Source organism: Artemia franciscana, chromosome 15 (genome assembly GCF_032884065.1).
Source record: "Artemia franciscana chromosome 15, ASM3288406v1, whole genome shotgun sequence".
Lineage (NCBI taxonomy): Eukaryota > Metazoa > Arthropoda > Branchiopoda > Anostraca > Artemiidae > Artemia > Artemia franciscana.
This window is the reverse complement of record NC_088877.1, coordinates 14,443,999-14,459,053: the sequence shown is the minus strand read 5'-3', so window position 1 is coordinate 14,459,053 and position 15,055 is coordinate 14,443,999. Positions and strand designations below refer to the sequence as shown.

The following is a 15,055-nucleotide window of genomic DNA, read 5'->3' as shown; positions in this document are numbered from 1 at the left end:
TAGGGTTCTCTGATACTCTGAATCTGATGATATGATTTTCATTATGACTATATGAATTTTAGGGGGGTTTTCCCTCTTTTTCGAAAATAAGGCAAATTTACTCAGGCTCGCAACTTTTGATGAATAGGACTAAAGTTATTGAAACTTATATATTTAAAATCAGCATAAAAATCCAATTCTTTTGACATATCTATTGATATCAAAATTTTGTTTTTATAGTTTCGGTTACTATCGAGTCGGATCGTTCCTTACTTACAGTTTATTACCCCAAACTGTTTGATAACTGAAACCCTGTACTTTTTAGTCATAAAATGAACGATTAGTGTTCTATTAGTAATACCTCCCCAGCCTAAACAAAACTCAGCAGATTCCTATATCACTATGAGCCCTACTCCCTGTCTATGTACCCAATCCTTCATACCTGAGTAAATAAATTGTAAATCACCTAGTTTCGTTGTCCCTACAAGTTCCAGTATTGTTATCGTTTCATTTTTGTGCGTCGGTCCTCAGTTTTAAACCCTTGTATGTTCTTTTGCTTAATAGAGTGCTTGGTTTGATTGATTGATATACAAGTTTTGTTCAGCTTAAATGAAGATTTGACACAAGGCTGTGACAACTGGGACACCCTAGCTCAATGTTTGGTGGCTCAATGTTTGGTAGCTACTTCTGAAGCCTCTATAAAGAACAAACGGACATACTGGATTCTGACAAAATACAAACAAAACACTATTCTCTACAAGTACGCAACAACAGCTGCTATGCTATATATCATAATAAACATTCGTATATATCAGTAATAAACATTCACGCAAAAATATTACACAGCTACAATAGCTGCGACTACTTGCCACTTTGACTGTGACTACTTTGAACTACTCGTGAATGACCTGGGATTACATGGGACTGCGCCCGCGACTACATACGACTGTTACTGCGTGCAACTGCAACTGTGACTACTTGCAACTGCTACTGCAACTACTACTGCTACTAGTACTACTACTCTGACTAATACTACTAGCACTTTTACTACAACTATTACTTCTATTACTATTGCTACTATTACTACTTCTACTACTAATACTGTGACTACTATTGAACTAAATTCAAATCGTTTAAGTACATCTAGGTTGTCGAAATGGCGCAGGTGCAATATATTAGGAACAGAATAAAGTATTTATTTGAAACTTTCAAGGAAAGTTGGAGGGGTACAGACTAAACCAATATAAATTAAGTGTATATATATTGTCCAAAGGTCGTCTGTGAACTTTAGGCATGTTGTTGGGAATTTTGAACTAAATGGAAAGACACTACGTGCACCCAATTGGGTTAGAAGGCTGCTATTTTAGGAACGGCTAAGGGTATTAAGTTACAGCTGTCAATGCATGCCTAGTGAAAATCTGAATTAAATTCAAAGACACTATTCACATCCAAGGTTGTCAAAAGGGTGCATCTGTGATATTTCGTGGAAGGTTGAAGCAATGAAGCTGAGACTTTCTGGGCATTTGAAGGGGTATGGCTGATTAAAATATATCGGTACTCAAGGTCGTAGCATGATAAGATTAGAAATCCTTCAGCCCTATAAAATCCCGAATGTTATGTATGTTTTCAACGCATTTATTCGAATATAATTCTTCGTAATACTACTAATAACTCACGAGCACCCTGAAGCCAACACAGCTACGCACGCTCCTCCTCCAACCCAATCTATTCAAAGCCTCCCTCTTTAAACACTCCCAGGAAGTTCCCATTTCCTTTAAATCTTTATTTATGTCACCCTCCCCCCTGACGAGGACGACCTGCTTTCCGTTTAGCCCTAGAAGGTTGAAAAGGACAATCTGCGGCAATATGCCATCCTTTATCCGCACAACGTGCCCTAGCCATCTCAACCTTTCTTTCATTATAGACCTAGAAAGTAGGATTGTACCACATTTTTCGCACAACCTACTATTTGAAATACCGTCAGTAAGCCGAGTACCCAGAACAATCCGTAGGCAATTTCTCTGGAAAAAATATTGCAAATCTTCATCCGCTTTTCGGAGCACCCATGCTTCAGAGCCATATTTGACCACTGTCATCACTGTAGCTTCCAATATTCTAATCTTGGTTTGCAGACTTATCTTCCTATTCTTCCGAACTTTTTTAACTGTGAAACATCTCGTACCCATCCTTCCAAATTACTATAGTAAAATAAAAATTTGTAGCAAAAATTTGTCCAGGACATAAGAAAGTAATCCAAAATCTTGTTTCTTAGGAAGAATAAGCGAAAAGATCTAAAATTATCTTTTCTTAACCAATAACAGTGACGCTGTCAAATTAAAACGAACAAAAATTAATTTAAGAAACTTTTCCCATAAAAAAAGTTCTTCACAAAAAAAAGTATAGAGCTGTATTAGGCTAAATTTGAGTGGAAATAAAGCCAAATAAAATATACAAGCGTAAAACAATCACTAATAGCTATGAACAGATAAATAAAACCCAAAATGAACAGAAAGCACAATAAACATCAAATTCAAACTTAGAACGAGCAAGTAGGAGTAACGTTCCCTGCGATTTGTAAAGACCAGAATGTAATTTGACTTTATTGAAAAACAAAAATTAATTTAAACGTTTTCTTTTTAACTTCAATACATCCAAAATTGTTGAGACATTCAGGAATGAAATTCAGTATATATTTCAATTCCCAATCTGTAATTTTAATCCATATTCATATGCCATTTTCGTTAATCTTGATTATTCTGGTGATTTCTTTTTTTGATGCTATGGGAAATGAAAACATATAACTTGAAAATTGTTTTCAGCGAAGTGGAAATAATGTTCTGGTTTTTACAATCTATGTAAATGTAAATAAATAATTCAGTACTGTGTTCTGGCCTCTACTGTTTTGTATTGGTTTAATAATAAATGTTTTCTCTCTCTCAAAAATAGCCCTACTCCTCTTGGTAGTTACTGTTTGTTTTAAGTTCAACCCATTTTTGTTGTGATTTCCTGTCGTTTTGGATTCATTTATCTATTGATAGTGATTTCCGTCGCTCGAAATATTATTTGACTTGATTTTTACTCTTCTTTAGTTTAATGTAAACCCTTTACTTTTCTTAAAAAAAAACTTTTTTCTTGGGAAATTTTTTTCAAAATTGATACACGTAAAAACACTACTACTAATACTACTTATTTATTACACTACTACTTAGTGATGTATATAGATAATTTGTTATGTTTCAAAGGAATAACACTATTCTTTGATTTGCAGGAGTTTTCAATATTCTTATTTGATAAGAGGGGATGTGACCGTATTCATCGTCTCAAAAAGAAGGATACTCTTTCAGATATTTTACGAAAAGGAGTAAAGGAATTAGCAAGGTGTCGGCACCCCAGATTTCTTCAGGTAGGCTAAATTTTAATATATCCGATTCTAAATGTCAATAAATAAAAAAAAAAACAAGTTTTTTTAACTGAAAGTAAGGAGCGACATTAAAACTTAAAACGAACAGAAATTACTTCGTATATGAAAGAGGCTGCTTCCTCATCAACACCCCGCTCTTTACGCTAAAGTTTGACTCTTTCTCTCAACTCTTCTTTTTAAAACAGTAAAACACTTTAGCGTAAAGAGCGGGGCGTTGATGAGGAAGCAGCCCCTTTCATATACTAAGTAATTTCTGTTCGTTTTAAGTTTTAATGTCGCTCCTTACTTTCAGTTAAAAAAACTTGTTTTTTTTTATTTAATTTCTGAACGTTTTTGAATCAATGCATGTTTTGATTTTAGCTCTCCGCAGAGGAATAATTAAAACGAAATTTGCATTTTTTTTTTTTTTGATAAATGGCTTTCTCATAATTTTGATCGAATGATTTTGAGAAAAAAAGAGCGGGGGAGGAAGCCTAGTTACCCTCCGATTTTCGGTTAATTAAAAAGGCAACTAGAACTTTTAATTTTTTACAAATTTTTTTATTAGTAAAAGATATACGTAACTTATAAATTAGCTAACGTAAAGAACTTTTGTGTTCTCATGTTTTTATTACATATATGAGAGAGCTTGCCCCCTCGTCAGTACCTCCTCTTTACACTAAAGCTTAAGTTTTGTCCAATTCATTAAGAATGACCCCTGAATCACAAAAGCCGTAAAATAAATAGTTGAAATTACTAAAAATACTTTAGCATAAAGAAGGAGGTATTAGGAGGAGGTGAGCCCCTCATATGGGTAATAATTTCTGTTCGTTTTAAGTTTTAATGCCTCTTCTTACTTCCAGCTGAAAAAAAAACCTTTTCTTATTTATTTTTTCACTGTTTTTTTCTTAAGTAATGCTAATAAATCCTGCGCTCCCTTCATGAAAATTTTCTTCCCCCATGACAAATTCCTCGATGGAAAGTTCCCCCAGCATATCCCCCTCTTCCCAACCCCTCCCCAACCAAAAAATCCTCCTGAAAACGCCTGTACACTTCCCAATAACCAATGCTATATGTAAGCACTGGTCAAAGTTTGTAACTTGTAGTCCCTCCCACGGGGACTGTGGGGTGTAAGTCGTCCCCAAAGACATAGTTATAAGGTTTTTCGACGACGCTGAATAAAATGGCAATCTCAGAATTTTGATCCGTTGACTTTGGGAAAATAATTAACGTGGGAGGGGGCCTAGGTGCCCTCAAATTTTTTGGTCACTTAAAAAGGGCACTAGAACTTTTCATTTCCGTTAGAATTAGCCCTCTCGAAACATTCTAGGACAACTGGGTCGATACGATCACCCCTGGGAAAAAAAAACAAACAAAACAAACAAACAAATAAACACGCATCCGTGATCTGCCGTCTGGCAAAAAACACAAAATTCCACATTTTTGTAGATAGAATCTTGAAACATTTACAGTAGGGTTCTCTGATACGCTGAATCTGATGGTGTGATTTAAGATTATGTGATTATCTGCGATTATTAAGATTATCTGATGGTGTGATCGTTAAGATTCTATGACTTTTAGGGGGTGTTTCCCCCTATTTTCTAAAATAACGCAAATTTTCTCAGGCTCGTAACTTTTGATGGGTAAGACTAAACATGATAAAACTTATATATTTAAAACCAGCATTAAAGTGCGATTCTTTTGATGTAGCTATTGGTATCAAAATTCCATTTTTTAGAGTTTTAGTTACTATTGAGCCGGGTCGCTCCTTACTACAGTTCGTTACCACGAACTGTTTGAATTAGTTTTAGTTCGCAGCTGGTTGAATGTCCGACATCTTACTGCATTGGTTCATTGGATTTGCTTCTACTTAATGTGAGGAGAGAAACCCAGACTAACTAAGCCGGTTTGATGCATGTATTTCTATGGTTATAGTGCGGTTTCTACGTATCGAAACAAGTTTGTGGGTTAGAAATAGTTGTAACAAGCCAACGATAATACTCAAACAAGTAGGCCTATACTCAAAAGATACCACACTGCAATTGTTTCTTTTTCAAATTGCTCACCTTTCTGAATCCTTCTTGCCATGAGCAAGGGTCAGTGTTGCAAATTTCTAAAATAATAAAGTTTCTAGATTGCATCTGTGTGAGTATTACTAGTTTTCAGTAAAGGCCATATCTGGGGGGGGGGGTATGAGGCTGCCCCTTAAATCTTTTGTCCGACTCGTAAAAATGTAGCAACAAAGAATATAAACAAATTTTCGATGTGTTTTGAGTTTTTATTACCCCCTCCTGTCGAACAAAATCCGGGATGCGCCCTGGGCCTTAGTTATTTTTTACTAGAAAACGACATCAAAACCCAAAATTAAATTTACTATATAATATTGGTTTAAAATAATAACAAAATCAGAGGCAATGCTATAGCGTTGCCTATAGTAAAGGCCATACAGATCCAATGTTTTATTATTTATTTATTTATTTTCCAGAGGAACTTCATACGGAAGGTGTAGTCGCATAAAACTACGGAGGGGGCTCAATCGGTTGGAAATTGGAGGCTCTAGCCACTTTTATCCCCACTTCCCTTTTCCCCCCACGCCCCTTTCCCCCCAAACACATCCGATGAAAATTTTAAGATTGCCATTTTGTTAAAAATAGTTCAAAGGTCAGATAACAAAAACCCAGGTGTCAAAACAACCCCCCAGGGCCCGGGAGCAGGCATTGTAAGTTATGCTCTGGGGGTATATTTGGTTCTTACGAAAGGGATGCTCGTATAAACTTCAGAGAGGGAAACTTTCCAATCATTTGATTGGAAATTAAAACTTCAAGTTCAGTTTTTAAGGGTCAAAAGAGATCGGAGGGTAAATAACCCCCCATGCCCCTTTCCCTCAATCCCATCCGATAAGAACTTCGAGGAAACAACCCTTTTAAAAATAGTTCAAAGGTCATATAACAAAAACTCTGGGGTCGACACAACCCATCTGAGCCCGAGAGCAGGTGTTGTAAGTTTCGCCCTGGGGGCATATACGGTTTTTACGAAAGGGATGCTCATATGCTTCAGAGAGGGCTCATTTGACTGGACATTGAAAGATTGAGTTCACTTTTTAAGAGTCGAAAGAGATCTGAGGGCAACCAGTCCCCCACTCCTTTTCCCCCCCAAACCCATCCGATAAAAATTTGAGATAGCAATTTTGTCAAAGTAGTTCAAAGGTCAGATAAGAAAAACTAAGTTATCGATACAACTCCCCAGAGCCCAAGGGAAAGCGCTATAAGCTGTGCCTTGGTGGCATATATGGCTCTTATGGAAGGGATGCTCGTATAAACTTCATAGAGGTCTCATTTGATTGGAAATTGAAAGTTCTAGTTTACTTTTTCAAAGTCAGAAGAGATCTTGGGGCAACTAGCACCCATCCTCTTTTCCCTGAAACCCATCCGATACAAATTTTAAAATAGACATTATTTTTTTAATAGTTAAAAAAATAAAAAAAAAAGATTCGATACAAACCCCCATGACCCGAGGGCATGCATTTTATAAACTTCAGAGAGGACACTTTTGATTGGAAATTGAAAGTTTTAGTTCACTTTTTAAGAGTCAGAAGAGATCTGAGGGCAACAAGCAAAATCCTTTTTGCCCGAATCAGTCTGACAAAAATTTTGCGATATCCACTTTGTTAGAAATAGTATAACAAAAATTCCAGTGTCAACACATCCCTCCAGGGCCTGGAGGCAGGCGCTGTAAGTTGTGTCCTGGGGTGTATATGCTTCTTTGTAAGGAATGTTCGTAAAAACTTCAGAGAGGGTTCATTTGATTGGAAATTGAAAGTTCTGGTTCACTTTTTAAGAGTAAAAAGAGAACGGAGGGTAGCGAGCCCCTGCCATCCACGTCCTTTTTTCCCAAATGTATCCGATAAAAATTTTGAAATAGCCTCAATAGCTCAATAGTCAATAGGTCACATAAGAAAACTCCGTTGTCGACGCAACCAACCCCCTCAGGGCCCAGGGGCAGGCGCTGTAAGTTATGCCCTGGGGACGTACATGGTTCTTATGGGAAGAATACTCCTATAAACTTTGGAGAGGGATCACTTGATTGGAAATTGAAAGTTTTAGTTCACTTTTTAAGAGTCAAAAGAGATCGGAGGGCAACTAACTTCCCCCCTCCCCCACACCCTCTTCTCAAAAACCTATCCGATTAAAATTTTTATATACCCATTTTGTTAAAAATAGGTCAAACGTCAGATATGAAAAACTTCTTTTTTCTATACAACCCCCCAAGGTTCGGGACATAAATGGCTATTGTGGAAGGGATACGCGTATAAACTTCGGAAAGGATCCATTTGACTGGAAATCGGAAGTTCTAGTTCATTTCTAAAAGTTGAAAGAGATCAGAGGGCAACTAGCCCCCCACGCCCTTATTCCCAAACCCATCTGATACAAATTTTTAAATAGCTATTTAAAAAAAAAATCAAAAATTAGATGACAAAAACTCCAGTGTCGAAACAAACCCCCAGGGCCCGGGGTAGGTGTTGTAAGTTATGTCTTAGGGGCGTATATGTTTTTTATTAAAGGAATGCTTGTATAAACTTCGGAGAAGGTTAATTTGATTGGAAATTGAAAGTTCTAGTTCACTCTTTAAGAGTCAGAAGAGATCCAAGGGCAATTAGTCCCCCACACCCTTTTCCCCAGACCCATCTGATAAAGATTTCGAGATAGCCATTTTGTTTGAAATAGTTCAAAGATCATATAGCAAAAATTCCGCCGTCAAAACAACCCCCCTGGGCCCGGAACAGACGTTGTAAGTTATGCCCTGGGGGTATATATTGTTCTTATGAAAGAAATACTCGTATAAACTTCAGAAAGGGTTCGTTTTATTCAAAATTGAAGGTTCTAGTTCACTGTTTAAGAGTCAAAAGAGAACAAAGGGTAGCCAGCCAACCACCCCATACCTTTTTTCCCAAACGAATCTGATAAAAAATTTGAGATAGCCATTTTGTTAAAAATAGTTCTAAGATCCTATAACAAAAACCCCGGTGTCAACAACCTTCCTCCCCCAGGGCCCGGGGGCAGGCGTTGTAAGTTGTGCTCTTGGGGCATGTATGGTTCTTATGGAAGGGATGTTCATATAAACTACAGAGAGGGCTTATTTGATTGGAAATTCAAAGCTCTATCTCACTTTTTAGAGTTGAAAAAGATCCAATGGTAACTAGCCCCCCCCCCCTCCCTCATGCCCTTTTTCCCAAGCCCACCCGATAAAATTTATAGATAGTTATTTTTTTTTAATAGATAAAAGATCAGATAACAAAATCCCCAGTGTCGACACAATCCCCCAGGCACCGAGGGGCAGACGTTTTAAGTTATGTCCTGGGGGTAACTGGATCTTATGATTGGGATGCTCGTATAAGCTTCAGAAAGGGCTCATTTAACTGGAAATTGAAAGTTCTTGTTCTAGTTTACTATTTAAGACTCAGAAGAGATCCGAGAGCAAATAGTCCCTCCACGCCTTTTTTTCCCCAAATCCATCCGATAACAATTTTGAGAGAGCCATTTTCTTAAAAATAGTTGAAAAGTCAGATAAAAAAACTCAGGTGTCGACGCAACCCCCCAGGACCCGATGATGGTAGCCGTTGTAAATGCTCTGGGGCATAAATGATTCTTATGGAAGGGAGGCTCATATAAACTTCGGAGAGGGCTCATTTTATAGGAAATTGAAAATTCTGGTTCACTTTTAAGAGTTAAAAGAGATCTGAGGGCAAATAGTCCCACCCCTAGCTCTTTTTTCCACAAACCCCATCCGATACAAATTTTGCGATAGCCATTTTTTTTTAAATAGTTCAAACATCAGATAAATAAAACTTCGGGGTCGATAAAGCATCCTAGAGCCGAGTGGCAAGTGTTTTTAATTATGCGCCGGAGGCGTATAAGGTTTATTTAAGGGGTGATCGTATAAACTTCGAAGGTGGTTCATTTGATTGGAAATTGAAAGTTCTAGTTACTTTTTTTATGAGTCAAAAGTTAAAGGAAGGCATCTAACCCCCTTAAACAAACACCCTCTTTTTCCCAAGTGCATCAAATAAAAATTATGAGATTTTCAGTTTGTTTGAAATAGTCCAACGGTAAGAGAACAAAAACTTCTCTGACAACATACCCCCCCCCCAGGTCACTGGAATGTATGCCACGGGGACATATAAGATTTTTATGGAAGAAGTGGTTGTATAAACTTTGGAGGGGAGTCAAACAACAACCTTTTAAGAGTCAAAAGAGTTCCGATGGTGACTAGGCCACCTCCCTTCCAACCTTCCTTTCCCCAAACGCTTCCAAGTGAATCTTTTATATAGCCATTTTGTTAAAGATAGACCAAAGATAATATAACAGAAACTTCAGAGATAAAACAGCCCCCCCCCCACAGAATCCGGGGGCAAGTGTTGGAAATGTGTCCTGGGGGCACATAAGGTTTTTATGGAAGGTATGGTCGTATAAACTTTGAAGGTGGCTTGTTCGATTGTAAATCAGAGTTTCTAGTGCTCTTCTCTAGAGTCAAAAGTGATCGGACGGCAACTAGCCCCTCAAGGCCCTTTTTCCTAAAATGCATCCAATCAAAATTTTGAGGTATCTATTTTGTTCAAAATAGTTTAAAGATCAAACAACAAAACTTCGGGGTCAATACCCCCCCCCCCGAGCTTAGGGGCAAGTGTTTTAAGCTATGCCCCGAGGGCATATAAGCTTTTATGTGAGGGGTGGTCGTATATATTCAGAGATGGCTAGTTTGACTGGAAACTGAAAGTTCTAGTTACCTTTTTAAGAGTATAAAACGCCCTTTCACCCATTTGGCCTTTTCACCCACGTCTTTTCCCCAAATATAGGCTATCCGATAAAAATTTTGAGATAGCCATTTTGTTCAAAATAGCCCAAAATTCAATTCACTATAAATTATGGGTTGAGAAATCCTCCATACCATCATTGATAAGAATTATAACTTATGTAAGTTGTAAGTTCTTAAGAATCGAAACAGATTAAAAAGTTACAAGCCTCCCCCCCCTCTTGTGCCTTTTTTTCTCCGAATACATCTTATTAAAATTTTGAAATAGCCATTTTGTTCAAAGTCGTACAAAACTCAAATTATTATAGCTGATGGGCTACGAAATTTTCCCTAGCCCCTGGGGCAAGGATTGTAGCTTATGTAAATTGCCCGTTATCGTAATATAGGGTTCTACGGAAGGGGCGGTTGAATTAGCCTTGGAGGGGGCCCTCTTTATCAGAAATTGAAACTTCTAACCCTATTTTAAGAGTCAAAAGTGATAACTGGCCAACTAGCCCACGCCCAACTCTCCCAAAGGCATTCAGGAAAAAATTTGGAAATAGTTCAAAGGCCAAATAACTGTGCTTCCGGGGTTAACCCCCTCAGCCCTGGGGAAATGGCTCTGAATTGCGAAATTTAATTATTATTACTTTGATACTTTGTTTACTTTGATACTTGGATTTAGTGATTTACGTGGTAAGTTCAATTTAAGGTACAAGGGCTGTAAGTTGTGCAAGTTGGTTATTGTTACTTTGTTATTTTGTTTACTTTGATACCTTGTCAACTTTGATCCTTTTTTACTTTTATAATTAGGTACTTTGATATTGTTACTTTGATACTAGTTTTGATACTTTGATGAAAGTTTGATGTTGAAAGAAAAATTTAATTTTGAAATAAGGAGCTTTTTAAAAACTTGAAACCTTTAAAAATAAAAAAAAACGAACAGAAATCAATTAAAAAACTTCCGAAAGTTTTTTTCCCTCAATTCTTTCCAAAAGAATTGGGGTTACGTAATTCTAATGAATGGCGTCTTCACTACAAACAAGAGCATGGCTACTACCCGTTTCCCAAACGGTAAAAGTATCATAAACAATTTTCTTACTTGATTCCCACATTATCATTCATTTACTTAAGTGGCTACAAAGTTCTTGAAAGTTAGTTTCCCTTTTTTATTATATTTTATTATATAGTTTATTATTTTTATTATAATTTTATTATATTTTTTATTATATTAATTAGGAGAATAAACTTCAAATACAAGTGAGAATTGGTTTAAGGGTTGGCTGTTAGATGGATGGTTTAAGGATTGGTCGTCTTCAGGGAGTAGGGGTTATGTACCTTGAAAGAATGGTGTTCTTGCTACAAAGAAGAATATGGCTACTGCCCGTTTCCTTAACAATAAAAACATTATTCTCTTACGTAAATCAAATAAATAAAAACAATTTTCGACTGAAAGTAAGGAGCAATATTAAAACTTAAAACGAACAGAAATTACTATGTATATGAGTACAAAAGTATTGATACAAAAATAGTAAGTTACGACCCCCCCCCCGCCATGAAAAAAATAAAAAGCTGTCCACCATCTATAAAAAGATGTGATATTTAATATTTTCTGCATAATTTTTGCCTGTACACCTCTGACCATAATAGCGAGTGAGTTAAGCCCTTTATTGTAAAAAAAATTAAATAAAGAATAAATGGTTTTGAACCATCTTTTGGGGTCATTCACCCTTTGTGACAATTTGTATTTGTCAAACCATTTAGTATGTTGCCTAGCTTTGTGGCATCGCTTAGTAACTATGGCAGTAATGAAGAGTGGGGAATGACGATAAAGACACAACTTGCATATTCGTAAAAGACATATTAAACATCAAATACTATTTCTTTTAGGGGTGTAACAAGAAAAACAGAACAAAGAGAATGTATAGAACCATAGAAGACATTTGAAACGAGGGTTTTAAGTATAGGCAAAAAAGAATTAACTAGTCTCTGTTTCTTTTAAAAATAATATTTTAATAAACAGTATCAACTTCGACGAAATCTCAAAAATTTACTCTTCAATATTTAACTTTTCATAACAACGTAGCGTATTTTTCCGTTTTTTAAAGTTCAATGTATTTCGCTTAAATTACAGAATTCACAGTTTTATAAGAAAAAGTGCATTTCTTTATTTTCAATCCCGCCATATCTATTTATTATACGGTCGATGTCTACCTCAACATTTCGGTCAGCGTTTATAATGACTATCCTGTCAGTCAGGAGTCCTGTCAGTTTAGAGCTCTTCGTTAGTATTTTCTTCTCTATTCATCCTAAGATATTCGAATAAAAACCAAAATCGTCAGAAAAATAGGAACTTTAGTAAAGATGCATGTAGGTATGTGCTTCAAACTAAGTATATGAGTCGAAATACTCCTTAAAACATATAATTATGTGTTTGTTATCTTTGTATTTGATAGGTATAGAATGGTGATTTAAATTTTCAGGGTTTCAAGCTGTGGAGATTTCCAATTATTATTTTTTTTAAATCTTGATATTTTCAGGTATTCAATTAGATGTTTTAATCTCGATATGTCTGTCGAGCACAATAATAAAAACTTGAAATTTGATTCAGATTTAGCATTAAGTAAGTGAATTGTCCTGTAAAATTTTGACTTATAAAAAAACTAATCGTGGAAATATGATTGAATGGCATGTATCAAAATAAATATAAAAATCCTCAGTGGTATATATAGCAGGTTAGACAATTTTGTGGACAAGTATATGCATCCCAACAAAAACATAACTATATTTTGTGACTGATTGGTTTTGAAAAGGTGAGAAATTCTGGAGTAATATTACTGATGCATTCTGTTTCCGTGGTTAACTAAAGTTATGTAAATTTCCCCTTCGTATCATTTTTATTTTTATTTTTAAATGTTTGAAAAAAAATCAATGCCATTCCACTAATTAAAACTGAGAATTAAGAGATCCATCTATACCAGCTAGATAAAAAAAAAACAAAAAAAAAAAAAAAAAAAAAAAAAAAACACATAATTATTTGCCTTCTTTTATAAACACTTTTTCGAAAATCTATTCTTCTTAAATGATTACTCCAACCTTTGAAGGAGTATTTTGCCTCATGTACTTAGTTTTAAGTATGTACTTATACGAACCTTTATTAAAGTTTAAAGAGTATGGCCTTTATTTTAGTGTTTTAGGATGAACAGAGGTGATTTGTCACATAATGTAGAGCTTTGATTAGATGAAAATAGCCGGTAAAGTGGTCACCATTTCCTCACCAAAATCCAAAACTTGAATTAATAATTTTTGCACTTCTCATACATTTACTTTCTATCATACAATTTCCCTAAAAACAACAATGTTCTAAAACCCACCCTGCTTCCCAAATAAGCAAACCCAAAAAGCCAAAACAGACAGCCACAAAAAGTAATAATATCAATTTCCTGGCTTCAGTGCCATAGCAAGACTCGAAAACAAATTTTTGACAGTAAATAGAATTAAATATTTTGCTTTTCATCCCCGTTGTGACAGCACAATCCTGAAATATTATTTCGACAGTCGAAAGAAGTTAGGATTTTAAATTTCCCCTCCTTGTTATTCCGAAATGAAGATTTTCGTCTCCCGGTTGGATTTTGTGGTAAAACGGACAGATTTCCTTGATAAACCTAAATTTACTTAAATACTTTTTGGCAGTATGCGTCATTAGTAAAATCTAACAGAAGCCACCCAAAGTAACTAAAACCTTATTTTAAACTTGTTTATAAGAAGAAATGGTCTTAATAATTAAAAAATTATTAAAAACTAAGCTATTAAAAACCAGTAACTTTCGTCCCAACCCAAATCAGAGCAAGCGAACCCAACCACAAATCCGCCACTACGCCAGAGGGGGTGCCCCCTGGATTCACCACTGGCACATATTATGTTTTGATTTAGTTGAACACTACTCTCAACATTTCCTGAAAGACACACCTCAGCAGCCTTCGTATTTTGGGAAAGTAGAAGTCAAATATGCATATCTTTTATCAATAACATATACAATATTTAAACAATGAACAAATTGCCTAACTTACAGCCTGTGACCTAAGGTCTTAGAGGGGGGGGGGTCGACATTCCCAAAGGCATAATTGCTGAGCCTTTCAGTAATACTGAATAAAGGTGTCTCAATTTTCTTTAGATGTTGTTCTGGGAAATTGTGGTTTTGAGGGGGGGGGGGCTGGTGGCTCTCAAGTCACTTTTCAGTCTTAAAAACTATAACTTTCAATTTCAAATGTTTATACGACCACTCATTTGATAAAAACTTTATATATCCACAGGGTATAACTTACAGCCCTTGCCCCAGGGCTCTGAGGGGCCGTGTCAACACTGGAGGCATTGTTACATGTTATTTTGACTATTTTAGACAAAAAGCTTTTCTCACAATTTCAATCGGGTACGTTTGGTGAAAATAGGGGTAGTTAGGGGGGGGGGGGGGGGTTTAGTTACCTTCCATCACTTGTACTCTTAAAGCAGAACTAGAACTTCTAATTTTTAACCAAATGAGCCACTTCTAAATTTAAATATAGTCATCACTTCCATAAAAACCTTAAATGTTCCCGGGCATAATTTACAGCGCCTGCCCCCTAGCTCTGGTGGTTTGTATCAATTCCAGAGGCCTTTTTATTTGATCTTTGGACTATTCTGAATAAAATGACCGTCTTAAAATTTGTATTGGATACATTTTGGGAAAGCATGAAGTGTGTGGAGGGGGGGGGGGGGTAGCTGCCCTATGATCACCTTTACTGTTTAAAAGGGCGGTAGAGCTTCTGATTGCCAATTCAATAAGCCCCTCCAGAGGTATATACGACGACCCTTTCTATAAAAAAACCTTATGTGACCCCCGGGCATAAC

General features: G+C 36.2%; 1 protein-coding gene across 2 annotated transcripts in view; it reads left to right on the top strand.

Annotated features, from left to right (window-relative positions):
* LOC136036085 (SCY1-like protein 2) overlaps positions 1–15,055 on the top strand; it is a 258,908-nt gene that overhangs the window by 56,404 nt on the left and 187,449 nt on the right. For both annotated transcript variants that reach the window (XM_065718074.1, XM_065718075.1), the window contains exon 2: positions 3,248–3,382. In XM_065718074.1, coding sequence (XP_065574146.1) covers positions 3,248–3,382 — 135 coding nt within the window. The remainder of the gene's footprint in view (positions 1–3,247; positions 3,383–15,055) is intronic.